The sequence below is a fragment of the Protopterus annectens genome, chromosome 14.part0, assembly GCF_019279795.1.
Source record: "Protopterus annectens isolate FY-2018-M chromosome 14.part0, PAN1.0, whole genome shotgun sequence".
Classification (NCBI taxonomy): Eukaryota; Metazoa; Chordata; order Ceratodontiformes; family Protopteridae; genus Protopterus; species Protopterus annectens.
In genome coordinates, this window is record NC_056748.1 from 42,371,202 (window position 1) to 42,390,952 (window position 19,751).

The 19,751-nt window shown below is 41.2% G+C and overlaps 1 protein-coding gene across 2 annotated transcripts in view; it reads right to left on the reverse strand.

Annotated features, from left to right (window-relative positions):
• LOC122788855 (annexin A5-like) overlaps nucleotides 1-18,827 on the reverse strand; it is a 379,122-nt gene extending 360,295 nt beyond the window's left edge. The window contains exons 1-2 of one of the 2 annotated variants that reach the window (XM_044055751.1): nucleotides 18,775-18,827; nucleotides 4,397-4,432 (exon numbers count right to left, since the gene is read on the reverse strand). In XM_044055751.1, the coding sequence (XP_043911686.1) occupies nucleotides 4,397-4,432; nucleotides 18,775-18,777 (39 nt within the window). In that variant the 5' untranslated portion in view covers nucleotides 18,778-18,827. Of the gene's footprint in view, nucleotides 1-4,396; nucleotides 4,433-6,876; nucleotides 7,057-18,774 lie in introns of those variants that run through there. The other variant, XM_044055753.1, reaches the window with a different exon arrangement.
• Nucleotides 18,828-19,751: the final 924 nt, after the last annotated feature.

Sequence of the window (19,751 nt, forward strand, 5' to 3'; positions counted from 1 at the left end):
TCATCTTGGGTACTTCCATCTCAAACTGCTCACCACTTTCTTCTGTGAAGTACAGAAGCACTGGTCACACCACTGGGACACCTTTCTTTTGTAGCTTCTTTTGCATTCTTCTGTCACTGTTCAGACACCCTGTGCTAACTGGCTGCAACACCTTTGATTTTAGCTTTTATTACCTCATTCAGATTTACCTACTATCCCTCCCAGATACTTGGAAGGTGGAGAAAATGGTAAAATAGGTTCTTAGCTTTTAGCCTCTACTGATCCTCCCTCACCATATTTGCTGCCAGGACTATTATCGATGGTCATTTCAATCCCATGAGCCTCCAAGTTCTGCATTCCAGTCTCCCATCAGTTACTGAAGTTCCTGTACAGAATCTTTCAATCACCCTTTCACTCCCCATCTGCATCACTTATGCAGTGCGACAGAAGTTGTTCCCTCCATAGTCCCACAGTTGGTGTCCATTTTTATACACTGGTACTAGACTGCTTATTTCAGACATATGGGATACATCTTCCACCATGTGACAATGGATACCTTCAGGAGCCATTTTTCCTCTAACCTTACCGAGCATCATCTTTCCATGACTTTAGTAGCATTTACATCTTGAAGGGTAGAATCTTCTTCCTCTTTCATTGGAGGAAGTTGTCTGGGATATTGCATCTACTGTGGGGTTTTCATTCAGAAGCAGCTGAAACTAGTCCTTCCATCTGCTTTTAATGCCCTGTGGACTAGTGAGCTGGTTGTTGCCTGCATCCCTATGAAGGCTGTCTGATGACTATAGTCCATCTTCCTTTTAAAGCCTTGCAGCCCAATAAAACTTTGTGCCAACTGTCGAGTCACTTTCCTGAAACAGTTTCTCCAATGCATTCTTCCTCGCCACTGCATAATTAGTATGTCATCTCCTCACTACTTCCTACTCTTTCTTTTCATGTGTTTCTGGACTTCTGCATTCAGACAGCTTTCTTTATGTGCCTCATTTCCATACCTGGAAGAGCCAGCCATCTATACTAGAGTCCACACACTTGCAGTGGAGACATTGCCATTCACCAACTCCACACATTCACTCTTTTCACTCTGTTCAGAAGTGCTCTAAGCATACCTCTCAAAATCTAAACGCAAAAAATCTGGACAAAGCCAAAAATAATTTGGGGACAAAGGCTCACAAGTAGGAACATTTTTAAATAGTGCTTTATCAGCTTTAAGTTTATAAGTTTTTGCATTACCATGTATTTTCTGAAGATGTAAAGTTGTACTAAAGTATCCGTTTTTGTTTTGTGACTTCATTTCCCAATGGTTTCTCAGAAAACCACAAATTTTACAAGGGACAGATGAAAAATCCTAGACAGTTGAGGTAATCCCAGGTATGTTACAGCCCCTCTGCTTTCACTCTGGTCAGTCAGCATCTGACCAGCCTGCAGCTGTAGCCTCCGGTGGTTTATACTGGGGGACAGTTTCACTGGGGATGATTCTGTAAACCTCAATTCTCATGCCCTTCCCTTCTAGTAGAAAATATACAAGAGTTGCAAGAGTACCACTGTGCGACCTTGGCAGATGTCAAGCCATTTTCAAAACAGAGGCATACGATAGCCTTTCCTCCTTTACTCCCACTGCCCAACCCATAAGGACCCAGGATGTCCTTGTATCTAGTCAGCCATCTATCCATATAAGAGGAGTCACATTCCCCATTCCCCATCACCACTTACTCATGTTGCCCTGCTTTATTCTACTAGGTCCTGCAACTGCCAACCAAACATACTGTTACCATCAAACCCTGCTCTGGGATGGAGGCTAAATTAGGACTACCACTACCTCTTTACACCAGTCTGTTTGCCATGAATCTATCACCAATTTTGCTAACATCCCTCACTGAAAAAGATTACAAATTCCCACACTACTTTTTAGTCGGCTTCTCCTGATTTGTACATTCTGTATACCAAAGTCCATGGTATTGCTATACTTCCCTGCCACCTTAGTCACCTGGATGCAGAGATGCCCAGTCTTCTCTATACCATCACATCATCCAAGGTAAAGCCGCACTTGGACAGTGAACTTTTATTCAGTGCATCAGTCCTTAGTTCATTTTTTGGCAGGTGGATGGACCAAAAGCTGGACATCAAACCAGAGCTATTAGAGGCAACCTTAGCTGGGCAAATGTACACCAGCTAGCAGCTTATTAACCCAGTTCTGCTGGGTTTTATGGCAGCCATGCTAGCCAATAGGGACACACCCTTTGACCCACAGCAGGGACCCATGCTTGTTGTGGACAGTAGGTCAAATCCTCAAGCCACTTATCAGAAAATATCCAAGCCCAATTTTGGAGACATTAGTCAACATAACCAAGTGACCTAGAACAGATATTTACACAGTCAATGGATAGCCTTGACTGGGCATGTAATCTGACCAGTATGCCCCTGTGAGGATATTGTGCACCACAGTGGATAGCCAAAGTGACTGGCCTATACAACTCTTCCCCCAGCTGACATCTAGCATCTGTGCCGCTGCCCACAGCTCTCCCTGGGTGAGTGAGGTGGAAACAGGCCTGTTTTGTGAGGTGGGGAAAAACCCATAAAGAACATGCAAACACTATATAGGCATTGGCCAGACGCAAGAAAACCTTACATGGAGGTGAAACCTTAACCTTTATGCCAAATGGTCTGCCCAGTTTCATTCTTGATATATGAAAACTGCTGAGACAGAATTGATCACCCATCCATTAGGTTAGAAAATAGGTAGAAATTTTTCACCATCTCATTTAGCCAAAATCTGATCATGACATGGATTTTTATGGTTAACTGCTTAAAATGAAGGACACTCACTGTCAAGTCCAAAATGCGGAAACTGAATGGCTGAAAATTCAGCCTTATAAAGTCAAGAGATGCCATTTCTCATAATATTCCTCAGCCCAAGGTATAGCAATCTAGGACTTGGCAAGTTTGGTGAAGTAGGGAACTTAAGTGCACAGAAGTAGGGAACTTAAGTGCACAGAGGGGTTTGCCCTTTACAAAAATTTTACAGAAAAAAATGTTCGGTATTCAGTGTTCCTGTGTTTGGTCTTTTGTCATACAGAGTCCCAATACTTCAGTAAGAAGCCCTTTCATATGGGAGGGCTCGAACTAATCCACATCCATCTCAATAAAACCACATTAGATCACAGCAAACCATAGGACCTCCATCTGTGTCCCCCCCTTGACTCATCTCCTAACCAATGAGTCCCAATACATTTGGTCAAACACCATTCTGCAAGGGAACTTAAATGACCCCTCCCATCACCTGGGAAACTTGCATCCTCCAAATATGCCCAGAGATTTATGGGCTTCATAAGTAACTCTCTGGACCAGATAGTTTGCAGTCCAACTAGTGGGGGCAAAATCCTGGACGTTGTACTCACCAGTATGGGAAAGTATTGCTCTCCAATCAGTTGGAGTTTCCTCCCTACACAAATTGCACCATAAAGTCAAGCCTTGTCACTCTTCACTTATACAGGCTATTGAGGACCATTTCAGCATGGTGTACCGAGCCCTCAGACCTTCAGTTCTACATATCAACAAGACCCAGAGCAGCATCAACACCTGCTCAAGGGATCTTAATCACAACATAAATAAATCTTCCTGGATAGACTTGCATCACTGAGAATATCACTTTTGTCCAAATAAGAACTTCCCTTGTTCTATTCAAAAGTAATCTGCACAAATGAATGGGAAGCCACAAATTTACCTCTTGTTTAGCACCAGTGCCCTTTAGGATAACATGAAACATGTTCTGCCCATCTTTAGGTGATTCAACTTAAGTTACAAGGGCTAAAGATTTTATGGGAATGCAAAGCTAGGCTTCTAGAAAACACCATGCATCAGCAAGTACCCATGAACACCTAGTGCAATGAGTTTAGGATATTTGTGAGAAATGCTAATAAAATAAATACATATTTCATTAACAGAACTAATATAACAATTTAATTTTATACACATTATTAACTTTCACACAGTATTCGACAAGATAACGGCAATGTTAAAGTGACAAAACAATAGTCACCTGCATCAGACTAAGACTGGTGCTACTGGAGGTGAAGAGATAAATGCTTCAATACGAGTGGATGCGTCTTGTCCGTCACAGCAGGTAATACACAAAGTACAAATAACCTACTTGTGTGTTCAGTAGCTCAGCTGAAATTGGGAGGGGACAACACATACAACACCCCCCAATCAGTGTTAAATGTAAGCCATACACAGTGGACAGAATAATTTATGGAGGGGTCTGTTAAGAGTCATTTCACAATGAATAAAATGGATTCCGAAAGTCATTATGCATGAAGCACAATAAATCCATATTACAAGCTGATCACAATACTTGCTATACAACTCGTCAGTGCTAGTATTTGTGAAACTGTTTCAGACTTACCTCACCCTTGTAGTATGCCATTCTTGTGTAAGCTGCCTGTTGAGAAAAAACGTTGATTATATACACAAAATCCATGTCTGCAAAAGTATTATACAATCAAAACAACTGCTTTACTTTACATGTTAACAGGTATCTGTGTTATGACATGGCAAATTGTCACTGTCCCAAGTTTCTTGGCCTCCCATGCCAGGCAGAACAAAATACGACACCCAAACATGAGTACAGATGTCTTTAGACTGGACCACAGCATGGGTTAAACAGTGTCTGATTTTTTTTTTTTTTTTTTTTTTTTTTTAAGGGTGAGTGTTTCATTTCTTTATGGTAACCATGCCTTGTGTGAATTGACTGCTTTGTGCGTCTTACTTGGCACAATAGCAAGTTAGACCAGAAGCAGTCTGTCAAAACTTTTGACACAAAGATTAAGTTTTATTCCACACAGATGTGTGGGGCTTACTATCTTGGTCTGCATATGTCTGAAGTTTAGAATAAGTCAAACAGCAACATAGTTCCTTCACTTTCGATAATTCAGTTAAATTCATAATAGACATTCTGGTTTCCTTATGGGCTCATTGCTGTAGATCATGTGAACCATTTGCTCAGTCATGAGACCAAAAGCAGGGATTACTAGACACTTGTGTTCAAAGTTTGAAAGACTGTCCCCTTTCTGCAATGTTGTGAAATAGTGGAGTTTGTACATGCAAGTTCAAAGGTGTTTGGGGGGGGGGGGGTCTCCATACAAAGGTGCAAGAGGGCTTGCCCTCTTTAGTAACTTGAAACGTTTTGTTGGGTCTACTTCAGAAGACTGAAACCAAAAGACTGAATCCCAAAAGATTAAAAATTCAAAATACTGAACACATTTAAGGCAGGGGCAAGCCCCCTGCCCCCCCACACCCTCTGCTAACTATATATATCAACTCTTAAGATCACACAGTGGAGAAGGGGCAAATTCATTCAGTATTTTGAATTTTCAGTCTTTTGGGATTCAGTCTTGATTTTTCAGTCTTATGAAGAACACCCGTTTTGCTTGTGTGACAGGTAGCTTAAGGTTCTTTAACATTTGTTAGTAAGCATTCCTGTTCAAAGACTTCACAGCAGATTTTGTATTTCAAGCCGCCAATGCTATAAATGAATTAAACTAGTAACCTCACTGTACTCGAACCTTAAAAACTGAAGAGCCAGGATTGTTATCTTTAAATGCTCTGGCATCCCTGTAGAAAGGTTATACCCTTCCACAGTTCACAGAATGCATACCTTTCAACCTCTCACCACAAGAGATCTGGACAAAGCCTTAAATAATGGGGGGGGCAAAGGTCCCAAAATGGAGTCATTTTAATACTGCTTTTATAAACTTAGAAAAGTTGATTCAATATTTTGCATTAGCAACAGCATGAATTTTCTAAAGGGTATTAAGTCTGAAACTCAAAACATTTTCCATTATTTTCTGACTTCAACCTTCAATGGATTTGCCATAAAATCAAGTATTTTAAAAGGAACAGACCAAACAAGAGGCAAAACTCTGAACAGTTTATCAGGATGCATTTTTAGTTAGTCTTATTGCTAACCGTGGCATAGTTCACAGCACCGTTTTCAGGGCAGTTTCTGTAAAATCTATAATACCTTCAAGAAATAAAGTACTGTATCACTAGGCCATAGTATGCTGCTGATGCATTTCCCAACATCCGCATCAAATTTTGGCTGCAGTTAGCAGTGTACAGTAAAAAACAAAGGCACACCCTGGAGTCAGATGGGTGTGAGTTTTAACCAGGCAGACGCAATCCTTGTATCCTGTTTTAACTGCAAGTAAATTCTGAATAGTCCAGCCATTAAACAGAGAACTGTGTAGAGGAAAATAAATTTGTAAGGGCTGAACCTAAAACTGGTCATAGCTGATCAGTGAACGTCCCCAATATACAAATAGTTCATACATGTTAGCTGGTCTTTGAATCCATCCTACAAAATATCCTTTTCTTGCCAACTAGTTACGTATTGAAAGCAGCCAAAGCCTGATGTAATCTGCAGGGCTATTTAATGCACACTTGGTGGGGTGCAGCTGCAGTAGCACTAGTTACTTGCTGATCACACATTTTTCAGCGAACAGCATTAGAAGTTCTGCACTCCCCTTCAAAATGAGCATATTTACGTTACCCAATAATTATGCTGTTTACAAATAATTTCAATCATGTAGTCAAAAGAATTTATGTAAATTTAAAATTACAGACTTCATTTATGTGCCCTATACCTTTAAATAGTTCTAACTTTAAGAGCATCAGCAAATCCAGGCAAATCAGAAGTAAATACAAAAAGCTGTTATTCTTAAACTGCAGCATTTGAAATAAGAGTACACACAAACTCAAGAAAAAAAGTAGCTTGTCTTAGATTTGAACTCACTCAGATTAAAGCAAAGGAAGCAGTTAGGCAGGGTAGTAAAGCAGGAAAACAAACATTATCGGCATGCTGTCTGCTGAAAATGGAGTACTTACTGAGTAGAGATGTGGCTGTCTAAGCTGTCAATGAATGTTCCCTCTCAATGGATGTATTCTGAGTAAAGAATTCTTGTACAGCAGAGTTCTAACCTCTCAGGAAGTGTGTAATTAAACTAGTTTTTCCTGCTGTTGATGTAATCAGAGGGTGGATAGCTTTCAGTGAATGAACACACTGGAAGACTAACTCACTTTTTGAGCTGTTTATGTTGGCTGGAATTCATCCAGTCTCAACAATAGGTGTGGCTGCAAAAACAAAAAAAAGACATTAAAAGTTTAAAAGGGTAGTTTCTGTAGTAAGTTTCAAGGTGGGACCCACAACATTCTCAGATACCCATGTAATTCGTAGATTCTACGTTTATTTCAATTAACCAAGGTATAGCACCAATTTCACTGGACCATTTTCAGGGTCAGCCCAGGAAAGCAACTGGGAAATTCTAGAAACTGTACTTCAGAGAATGGGCAACCTGTAGATCACCACCTTAGAGAACAAATGTTCCAACTACAACAAAGCATCTATATGAAGAGATTTTAATTGGAGTTAAATAACTGACTGCACTTTAAACACATTGCAGAGAAAATTGACAGGAGGGGTGTGCATGCCACGAGGAATGGTGGCCATTAATTGCTTTGTTTTTAAATCTAAATGTATGTGTGCATTATTTGTGTATGTGTACTTCTGAATGAGTTTCTAAACTTAAATACTTGCTTAATTTTATAGTCAAGACTTTTTGCATAAAGCAAGTAAAATTCATTAGGTGGAGGAACTATTTTACATCAGAAATATATAAAGATTATGCACATCATCATCATCTTCTTTCGGCTGTTCCCATTAGGGGTCACCACAGCAGATCACCTGTTTCCATTTCTTCCTGTCCTCTGCATCTTGCTCTTGTCACACCAAACACCTGCATGTCCTCTCTCACCACATCCATAAACCTCATCTTAGGCCTTCCTCTTTTCCTGTTATCTGGTAGCTTCATCCTTAGCATCTTTTTCCCAATATACTCAGAATCCCCCCTCAGCACATGTCCAAACCAACGTAATCTTGCCTCTCTGGCTTTGTCTCCAAACCTTCCAACCTGGGCTGACCCTCTAATATACTTATTCCTAATCCTGTCCACCCTCATCACACCCAATGCAAATCTTAACATCTTTAATTCTGCCACGTCAAGCTCTGACTCCTGCCTTTTTGTCAATGCCACTGTCTCCAACCCATATAACATAGCTGGTCTCACTACCCTCTTGTAGACCTTCCCTTTCACTCTTACTGGTACTCGTCTGTCACAAATCACTCCTGACACCTCCACCCACTCCATCCTGCCTGTACTCTCTTCTTCACCTCTTCCACACTCACAGTTACTCTAAACTATTGACCAAGTATTTAAACTCATCCACCTTCGCCACCTCTACTCCTTGCATCCTCACCATTCCTCTATCCTCCCTCTCATTCACACAAAATATAAATATAAAATATACAATATAAAGATTATGCATATATTAAAAAACAAAAAGATACCCATCTGCCAAGTGCAATACACCCTCCTGGGTGTATGTTATTTTTGAAATGCCCTTCAGGAGTGTAGAGGTTATCAGCCTGTGGTGTCAGGCATCAGAACACCCTTGGGCAGGTGTTATCTCCACAGCAACAAATACCATTGGGCATTATTGCCCTCATAACACACACAAGGTAGTAGATCAAATATGGTTGACTAAGTCGTCACACTCATACAGATGTGTGTATGTTTACACTCTGGGAGAAAATGCAACATAGATGTTCAACTTTAGAGAATACAAGATGCATTGTACTGGACCAATAAGCCTAGCCAGCCTCATCTGCAAGGCTATGGAAAGGATTGTGGAATAAGGATACGTGTGGAAAGGATTGTGGAATAAGGATACGTGTGGAAAGGATTGTGGAATAAGGATACGTGTGGAAAGGATTGTGGAATAAGGATACGTGTAACCTACTAATGCTCAACCCAAGCTAAAGTGTATTCAAAGGCAAATCCTACCTACTTAACCTAGTTGACTTCAAGGTTAATGAAGTAATGGATGAGGTCAGATCAGTATACACAACTAGACCTCTCAAAACATTCAAATATATCCCACATTTGGATAACATAGGTTAAGTCTTCCAGCTAAATGTAAAGCCCTATGTAGCTCATTGGATAGCAAATTAGCTCAGAAACAGAACCCAGAAAATTAATGTGGGCAGCTCTATCTTGTCTAAGACCCATCACTAGGAGTGTACAGAGTTCAATCCTTGGGACACTGGCATCTAATTCTTGGAGGTCAAAGCAAATGTTAACGGTTTACAGCTGACCACATTACACAGCTGCAAACTTTGTGCCATCATAAACTCCCCAAAGGACAGAAATCTTCCAAGATGTCCTTTCCCGAACAAGTATCAAAACCAAATGACTAGTTTATAATTAATCCTTTGGCAAGCATGACTTCTGTGTAACTACCACATTGACAACACATCCCTGAAAGTTGATGCTGTAGTCCAGAATCTGGGAACTTGTGTCAACAGCTGTCTTCTCAATCACCACATCCACTATTGTAAGCAGGTCCATTATCCCACAGCTTGCATCAAGAGCTATGGTGACCACGCCTAGTGATGTAATTCTACTGTGCTCTTCTCATCAGGCCAGTCATTGAGTATATAGTGCCCCATTCAGTATGCAACTGCCCCAACATTTACCACTTCCACTTTATACACTAACCTGGCCAGATTCCCTCCAGCCATTGATTGCTAAACACCAAGTTAGGTGAACTGCAACACTTCGGACAACCTCCTCTAAACACCCAAAACATCAATGGCCTGATAACCTCCTCCCCCTTCAATTTCCTGACAGGATACAACCAGACACAGACTGATATAAGCCTCCCTACAGATACACACACATGATCCAGGACATCCAGGGCATCAGTTGACTGAACATCTTGTTGACAATTGTGAGATTGTAGTAGACTGCAAAATTCAAAACGAAATGCCAAAGCCAAAAATAGGATACCCGTTGTAGTTAACTCTATTTAGTAAAAAACACGAAACTTCATCCACCATTAACGCTTTTAAATCCAGATAAAATACAACCGCGTTTGTAGTAGACCCCAGTATAAAAAACTCAAGTGTTCTCTTTTGCATGAGCCAATGTTGTGTGTCAAAAGCATACTTTTTTTTTTTTTTTTTAACCTTTTGCAGTTGAGGTTTTCCATGTAGTTCTAATGACAGTTCCCTGCATTTTATCAAACACGAGTTTGATAATACCAAGGGAATGTATCTGTTAATATCACATTGTCAAATGTCCAAAATCTCAAATGTATGTTTTGCTGACAGTGTGGATGTCCTTACATTCACCACTGCGGTATTTGTTATACTAATGGGATTCCCTGCTGTGAAGCCCTCTATTCAGCCAGTTTACAAAAGTTTACCCTTGCTTTAAGGTACACTGAATATCACCTGTGCACTCTTTGCATAAGGTAGGGCATAAAGGTGACATTCAGCATACCATCCTCAGAACTTTTTTGCCGCCAGTCCAAACAACCTCCAGCCTGTTGCATACACCCATTTTTTTACCGCAGTTCTTCTGTATTGGCTTTTTTGTGCTTACTCCTGTTTAGAGTCCTCAGAGTTGCAGACAAGTACCCAGTTGGTCTTTTGGTTACTGTTGCTGTTTGGGGTTAATGTCATACTGGAATGGTAAATGCCAGTGTGGCAGACTGATACCCCATAAAGACCGCCACAATAAGTGTCTTTTTTGCCTTGGTGCTGCTCATGACCATACAGCTTGTTCAATTAGTCAGGCATTTGTCCCCAAAACTCTTCGTAGTAGGCTTTCTTACTTTCTTCCCTTGAACCTCGAGAACAAGCGGCTTAAGCTTCTTGCTGCAGGTACTATGGAAAGAAATTCCTGCCCAGAGGGTCAGCCATCTGGGAAGATGCATAAGGTAAGGCCAGAATTTTCTGCTGTCCAGCCTCTGCCAGGTGTTTCTCCTTGGGTTATTATGCAGCCAGAGGCTCACCCAGTTGTTTTGTCAGACTCTTCTACCACTTCTGGGTTGGATGGCAGTGAGGATCTGGCAGGCAGCATGTCCAGCGAGGCTTTGCAGGCATCCATTTTGGGCATTCAGAGGGAACCACGGTTGACTGAGGGGTCTAGTGGGGTTCTGCAGTTTCTCTTTAGGGAAGAGGCTCCTACTGCAGTTGTGGAATGCCGTCCTGAGTCTGGGCCTTCAGGTTTCCAGGATGGCTGTTCCTTTGAAGGAGAAACAGAAAAACTAACCATGTCTCTTCTGCTCCTAGAGATCCACAAAGTGAGTGGCAGGCCTTTACTCGGAGGTCATTTAATGCTTTACTGTCGTTGCAGCCTCCTCAAGGGGTTTCAGTTCCTGTTCCTCCTTGATCAGCCTCGTCACCTAAAAGGCTCATAGGTTCATAGGTTAGTACTAAGCTAACTGCCCTTGCGAGCCATTTTAAGCCTAGCCAATTATCCCTTGTGAGACTCAAACCCTGCACCTTGTGTTTGCAAGGCAAACACCTTAACCATTAGGCCACCCTCCCATCCTAAGGTGACCAGCTATTGATAATTCCTTCCATGCTATTTCTACCGAAGTTAAATTGCTGTGTCTTTCGGCTTAGGGGTCACCACAGCAGAACTCCAGTCTGCTAATGTTGGGCAGTGTATTTTTACATGCTGAGTTACCAGCCCTGACACAACCTTCAACGAAGGAACACCCCATTGACGTACGCCTCCACACAGAAGATGCTCTGAGAATCGAACGCGACACCATCTTGCTGTGAGGTGACAACGATACTGCCTATGAACAAAGGCTGGCTTAGAGTAGTTCCACTGAAATTTAGGCACAGGAGAAATGGACATGCTTAAGCTCCTGTAAGGCCTTCCCCTTGTCATGAAGAGACTTAAATAAACAAGCATGCATTTCACCAAACAATATTATCCAGAGGAGCTTAGTACAATGCCATTCTTCAGAGGTGGATTCTGATACGTCCCTTGCTTATTCTGCCCAGATTCCTTCTCCTTTAGACTACAGGTCTGAGGAGGAGGATTCTCATAATCCCTCTGATGAAATTTCCTTTGGGGACATGATCTCTAGTATGGTCTTGAAGTGGGATTGTGCCCAGGTTTCAGATATCCATAAGAGGTACCGAGTTACTGCAAATGGAATCTCCTAAACCTGTTGTCATTCCTCCTGTCCTGCCTGCTTTATTGGATGTTTTTATTCCCACTGCCTCTAAAGCACCAGATTATCTTACCTCTTCTCCCAGGAAGGTTTTACAGGGTGCCTGAGGATTGTTCCTTTTTGTTTAAATGTCCTGCTGCTGACCCCTCTGTGGTATCTGTAACCTCTGATAATCCATCTCAATTGTTTCCTTCATCCAAGTTACTGCCTTCTGTCAGGGACAGTAGGACCATGGATAGGCTGGGTAAGAAAGTTTATACTTCTACCCTGGCTTTTAGGGCTATTAATCATCAGACCCATATTTCTAGGTATGTCTTGGCTCTTCTTTCCCAGGCCTGTCAGGTTCTTTCCGATATTCCAGACTCAGAGGGTAAATCTTCTGCTCTTTCCTTGCTTGAGACTTTTCAGGTAGTTATTCTATCAAATGTAGTTATGATACTGCAGATGCCTCATGGGCTGCTGCTTCTGGTTCAGTTCTGAGGAGATATTTATGACTTCAGCTTCAACCTTTGCCTGACATTAAGGCCAAGTTGCTGGATGCTCCTCTGGATAATATTGCTTGGTGAAATGCATACTGGTTTATTTAAGTCTCTTCACGACAAGGGGAAGGCTTTACAGGAGCTTAAGCATGTCTGTTTCTCCTGTGCCTAAATTTCAGTGGAACTACTCTAAGCCAGCCTTTGATCATAGGCAGTCTCGCCCTCTTTCTAAAGGTAAAAAGGGTAGTAAACAGACTCCTCCTGCTAAAGCCACTCGGACTGCAGGGATTCTTAAGCCTTCCATTCCTGACAAACCAGGTACTGTGACTATTCACCCATTCATCTGTCTCCACCTCTTTCTATTCCCGTTTGGATCCAGACCACCCAGGATTCTTGGGTTTTGTCATTATCAAGGGTACTTCATGGTCTGCATTTCCCATCCTCTTCTTACAGGCATTCCTCAGCCTCCTCAGGAACAGCTTCCTTTCCCCCCCCCAGAGGTTCTTCAGGACCTCGTCTCAGAGTACTATTCAAGAGGTGCCCGTGTCCCAAAGGGGGAAGGGCTTTATTCAAGAATAGTTCTAGTGCCCAGTAAAGAAGGTACTTTGAGACCTATTCTAGACCTCTCCCATCCGAGCACCTTTCTGACGGTGCCTTCCTTTGGGATGTTGTCCTTCTCTCCCATCCGAGCACCTTTCTGAAGGTGGCTTCCTTTGGGATGTTGTCCTTCTCTCCCATCCGAGCACCTTTCTGAAGGTGCCTTCCTTTCGGATGTTGTCCTTCTCTCCCATCTGAACACCATTCTGAAGGTACCTTCCTTTCGGATGTTGTCCCTTCAGTCCCTTTTTCCTCTCTTGCTCCCTCAGGCCTTTCTGGTGTCTCTGGATCTCAAGGATGCTTATCTCCATATTCTAATTCACCTTCTTCAGGAGATTTTTGCATTTCTCTGTTGCTTCTCAGCATTTTCAGTTCTGTGCTTTGCCCTTTGGCCTTTCTACTGCCCCCAAGGGGGTTCACCAAATGTCCCGCTCCTGAGATTGCCTTTTGCAGGCTTCAAGGGATCCAAAATCTTTCCTCATTTGGACATCCTGCTCATTCAGACATCTTCTCCAGTGGTCTTTTTGCAAAATCTTGATTTTATTTCTCCTTCAGAGCCGAAGGTTAACTCACTCAGTCCCACAAATGGATACTTTACAGGAATGTGTTTCTGGACATTGTTCACCAGTGGGTTACACCTCAAGTAGATCTCTTCACCTCCCATCTGAACAGACAACTGTGCCAGAGACCCTGGTCCTCTGGTCTGGAAGGTGGACAGCCTCATTTTCTTGGAGGGGATGTTTAAGCATTCCCTCCCATTCTTCTCAGAGATTCCTGTTCAAGATTCAACGGGATTCTCCCAAAATCTTGTTGGTGACTCCCTCTTGGCCACAACAGCACTGGTTCCCTCTACTTCTGCATCTTGCAAGGGGCAATTACAAGTTACCCCACAGGGTGATCTCCTTACACAAGACAGGGGGGGTCTCATCCATCCCCACCTGTCCACGCTTCATCTGACACTGTGGGTGATTTATCGGACACCTTTTTTCTGAGGACATGCTGCAGGTCTTGCAGGAGGCCAGGAAGCCTACTTATCTACATGGAAGATGTTTTCTATTTGGTTGAGTTGCTCAATGCTGGTTTGGCCTATTCTTCAATTAAGGCCCACTTATCAGCTCTGCTCATCTGCGTTTAACGTCCCCGTTAGCTTCTAGATTTGAGGCCAAGCAATTTCTTAAGGCATCCTTAATATTAGGCCTTCCAGGAAGCCTGTTCCTCCACCCTGGGATCTTAATTTCATTCTGTAAAAATTGACTCTGGCTCCTCCTGAGCCTGCTGTTTCAGCTTCTTTGCAACATTGTTCTTAGAAGACAGTTCTTTTGTTAGCTCTTCCTTCTGTCAGACAGGTGTCAGAGTTGCAAGCCCTTATGGCTTGTCCACTTTTTTTGATATTTCATGAGGACAGGGTGTTCTTGTGTACTAATCCTGCTTTCATGCCCAAGGTAGTTAATGAGTTGTCACTTAGTATATTAATTTGCCTACTTTGTTCCCTCTCCACAATCTGACAGGGAGATGGTGCTGCATACCTTGGATGTGCAGACAGCTCGGATTTTAATTTTGATAAAACTAAAGCCATCAGAAAGTCTGACCAGTTTCCTTTCATCCTAAGTCATTAGGTTTGGCTGTATCCAAGCAAACCATTTCCTCTTGGATTTCAAAGGCAATTCATTTTGTTACCCTTTTCATGGTGACAGCTTTCCTTCTGTTAAGGCTCATTCCACCAGAGCTGTGGCTTCTTCTGGTGGTTTGTTCAGAGGCTTAAATACCAATTTATTCTTGAAGCTGCTACCTGGACTTCTGTGCATACCTTTGCCAAACATTACCAGTTGGATAGTATCTCCAGGCCCAGAGCTGGTTTTGCTGCTACCATTCATGGCTTTTTGGGGGGCTCTGCTGCTTCCTCCTCCCAGGTTTCTTCTTGACCTTTGGCCTCTCCCATTTGTAAAGAATACTGCAGTGGTGAATATAAGGACATAGTACAGTTGTGTAAAATCTTACCATAACAGAAGTCTTTGCCTTCATCTCTGCAGTATTCACTACCTCACTCTGTCCCCCTTGTCTTTCCCTTCCTGGCTGTGCAGGTTCTCCTTGGTTTTCCTTGGACTGCTGCTCCTGCTGGAGCAATCTGTTCTGAGGATGGTACAGCTGAATGTTACCTTTATGCCCTACCTTATGCAAGGAGTGCACAGGTTACATTCAGTGTACCTTAAAGCAACAGTAAGCTTTTTGTAAACTGGCCGGATGGAGGGCTTCATGGCAGGGAATCCCATTAGTAAGGAATACTGCAGCAGTAAAGGCAATGACTGCTACAGTTATGGTAAGTTTACACAACTATACTTTCTGAAAGGACTGGAGTCTGTGCATGTGTTTGGATATGGGATAAAGGTCAGATAACAGTACTGTGTTGGGTGTGCATGCAGGTTTGTGGGGCTAAGGGTTAGCTAAGGTGATGGGTGTAATGTTGGTAAAGTTTGTCTTGTGCTGGTGGCAGTGTTACAGGATAGGTTTTTGAAGGCAAAGGTTGATGGAGGGTTAGATGAGTGTGCATTGCTAAGGTGTTGCAGGGTGGGGAGTTAGAAGCCCTCAGCCCATTTTAATGATGCATGTCAATCCTAACCCTACACCTTACCTTGAAAACTCCTTCCTATGATACCAACACTATTCAGATAAATTTGAGGCTAGTGCAAAGATCAGAAAAATACTTCTTTGTGGATCTCTTTTTTTGGTTCAGTGTTAAGGATTTTCATTATTATGTTCAATCTCTCTTGTGGTCAAGATTTGATTATACATAATGTAATATGTACATGTTTTTGCCTCTATAGAGACATTTGCAGTCATATTTTAGGAGCAAAGAGAGTGGGGTTTAAGTGCTGCTGTTCCTACTTATGTAGGGTCATGGCTGGAGGGCCCCCACCCCCAATTTAGCAACTTTTAGCAATCTAATCTGTAGCAGCACACTGTTGTGAGGGACCACTTCTTGGCATCCCCAAAGCCTGCTGCTAGTTATTGAGTAATGGCTGTGACAAGATATTCAAAAGGAAAGATACAGAATACACAATGTTGCTTTACAATTGCACTAACCCTGGTAGAACTGCTACACAGTTGTTCTGGAGATTGTGAATGCAGGACGGCTTTCATACTGTCACACAAGGTTGGAGAGGGGTTGCCTAGGTTATTCATGAATGCAAGCCTCTCTAATCCAAAGGCATCCTATTTGTTATCTCTATTCACCTTTAAAACTAACCTGACTATATACCCACTAGCTACTGATTTCCATTTGTTTGCCATGATGCTGTCAAGCTAACTAAATAGTGATATAACACAAGTTATAAAGACAGTACACAAAGGTTTAAAACAATTGCGCACTATGCAAGCATACTGTTATAAAATCTATGACGAGCTTCCTAATGTAATGACATTAGCATACCTCTCAACTGCCCAGATTTTCTCAGTATATCCAGATTTTTGCCTCATTTATTGGTATGTTCCTCATACAATTTGCAGATTTATGGAAAAATCACCAAGAATTGTGGTTACTAAATAATGACTTCCATTTGAATTCCAGGCTTCATGTTGTTGTCTTTCGACTTTTCCCGGTTAGGGGTCGCCACAGCAGAACTCCAGTCCACTAATGATTGGCAGTAGATTTGACGAACGCTGAGGTGCCAGCTCGACGTTCAACCTTCGAGGGCACACCCATTTACACATTTCTTTCGAACGTCCACCCAATGGGGAGGGCATGCAGAATCCACACAGAAGGCACTCCCCGTACTCCAGCCGAGAATTGAACGGGAGAACCTCTTGCTGTGAGGCAACAATGCTACCGCTGTGCATACCAACAAAGACACAAAGTTGCTAGAATAGGATTTTTACAGTAATATTTAAAGTGTCTCCCCATTTTTGGGGATTTTATCCTCACCCCCATTATTTTATGATTTGTCCAGATTTCTTGTGTAAGGAGGCCAAGGCGTGTGGGGGACATGTTTAACCTGAATACATTTTTTCTGTTATATTGTTAGTTTATATAAAGTCTTACAAACGTTTGACTAGTCCTGTTTATGTAAAAGGCACATTTAAGAAATTTGCTCTCAAAGCCTTTTTATAACACAAACATTCTCTAAAGTTTTGTTTTAAATTTTTAATTCAAGGCATGTTATAGTCAAGCAAAACAGTTTACTGCAAGTTGTTGATGGATGTACACTTTTTTACTGCCAGTTTAAATATTTTCACAAACCTTTTGAAAGCTGTACTGATACAAGGAATGTTTGAAACAGCTGAGTTCTCCATCAAAGGACATCTGGTATAATTTTAAAGTGGAAAACTCACACTGGGCTAGTGGGAGCACTCCCACACACACCTTATTAATTCCACTACTTTTCTATTAACTTTGGGTAATACACAAATATTGTCATCAGACCTGACCTGCTGAAAGAATGATTGTAGATGGAAGTGGCATTTCTTAACTACTTCCATGTGATACATTTATATTCTGTATTGTAAATGGATACAGTGTTACACAACTACTTCCATGTAATACATTTATATTCTGTATTGTAAATGGATACAGTGTTACACAACTACTTCCATGTAATACATTTATATTCTGTATTGTAAATGGATACAGTGTTACACAACTACTTCCATGTAATACATTTATATTCTGTATTGTAAATGGATACAGTGTTACACAACTACTTCCATGTAATACATTTATATTCTGTATTGTAAATGGATACAGTGTTACACAACTACTTCCATGTAATACATTTATATTCTTTTATATTCTGTATTGTAAATGGATACAGTGTTACACAACTACTTCCATGTAATACATTTATATTCTGTATTGTAAATGGATACAGTGTTACACAACTACTTCCATGTAATACATTTATATTCTATATGTGCTGTTAGATTTGCAAGTATACGAATATTCCTTCATCCTGTACTTTGTGCCCCTCTACATATCCCTCTGGCTGTGTCCATGAGGCGTGTAGCTAAAGCATGTGATTACTAGTGGGGTGTAGGAAGGGTCACAGTGGGTGTAAAAAGCTGCACTACTTGTCTAGCTTCCTTATTCACAAATACTCTACTCCCCCCCCCCCCCCCCCCATTTCCAGGTAGGTAAACTCCATATTATAATGTTTTGAACACATTCCTCAAGAGCTCCCAAACAACACTGCTAGAAAACAAAATCCTGTGTTCAATTTAATTTCCCCCAGTTTCCTTACTTAAACACACACACACTATACAATTAAGTGATATTCTTACAATTTGTGTAGATTCATGGCTATAGGCCTCCCCCCCACTCCCAGTTTTCCCCATTTTAACAATATTCCACAGCACAATATTGCTCCGATTGGCTACTTCTTGGCTCCCCAAAGCCTTATGCTAGTTAATTAGTAACAACCCTTTAAATCAAAAGTACATCTACAAATATAACTATTTTCATATCTCTCACAGAGCAGCCAAGAAAGAGTATTAACAAAATAGAATACTTAAAATTTAGAAAATATACTTAGCTGTTGAAAGAATTAAATGACTAGGGACTTTTGGATTTTGTAACAGTCACAATAAATATTGAAATTAACCTGAAACAGTAGTAACTTCTTACCATTATACTAATACTGAAGGAACTGCCACATACAGATTAGTTCAGGAAACTGTGCATTGAGAAGGTTTCCGGCCTGTGCCATATAACCTAGCAAACCCCTCCCCCACACTATGACTCATAAATGCAAGCCTCTCTAATCCACAAGCTCCATATTTATTATTTCAGTTCCCCTTATGCTAAGCTGACCAGATCTCCTTCAGCTGTTTATCTTAAAACACTTAAGATAATTTACTTTTGCTCCATAATACTGATGAATTAGCCAAATGGTGATATAATACAAGTTTAGGAACATTACACTTAAAAATATAAAGGTTTAAAACCATTTACATATTTATTGTAGTATACAAGGGTACTGCTGTAATTACAAGATAATTTTGAAGCTAGTTACATAGACTTTATTGCATTAGTATGCAGGTTTAATTTGTAAAGACATGGCAAAAGTTTTCTACCATATTGTTCACAAATTTTGAAATAGCCCTGGTGATGCAGATGACAGTTGTTTTAAAAAGTTGATCTAAAGTTATGTTATAAGAGGGAAATAGCAACATTTTCTAAAATGTTTTGCTATAAAATGTTGATCTAAGGCATGTTATAACCAAGAAGTAATGAAGTCTCCTGCATATTGTCAGCACAGGTTGACTTGTGAATACTAGGCTAACTTCCCTTTCAGGACATTTTAAGCCTAGCCCATTATAACATTAGTTAAAATTAACCATCCTCAGTTCCAGGGCCTTTATTTGTATACTACCCTTAGGATAGTGTTTTGGGTGTGATATTGATTACTTCTAAGGTAATAGCATTGAGTATTTATAGGGGCATATTGTAAGAACTAGCATTCAGGTGCTAGTTCTGACAATTAATAGTACCGGCACTGCCCTGGGGTAAATTTCATCATTCCTATCCATCAATCCAAGTTACCCCTGAAAAGGAACAGGAACAAAGTTTGCTTTATGTGGATGGGAAGTCTGCTTCAGTGT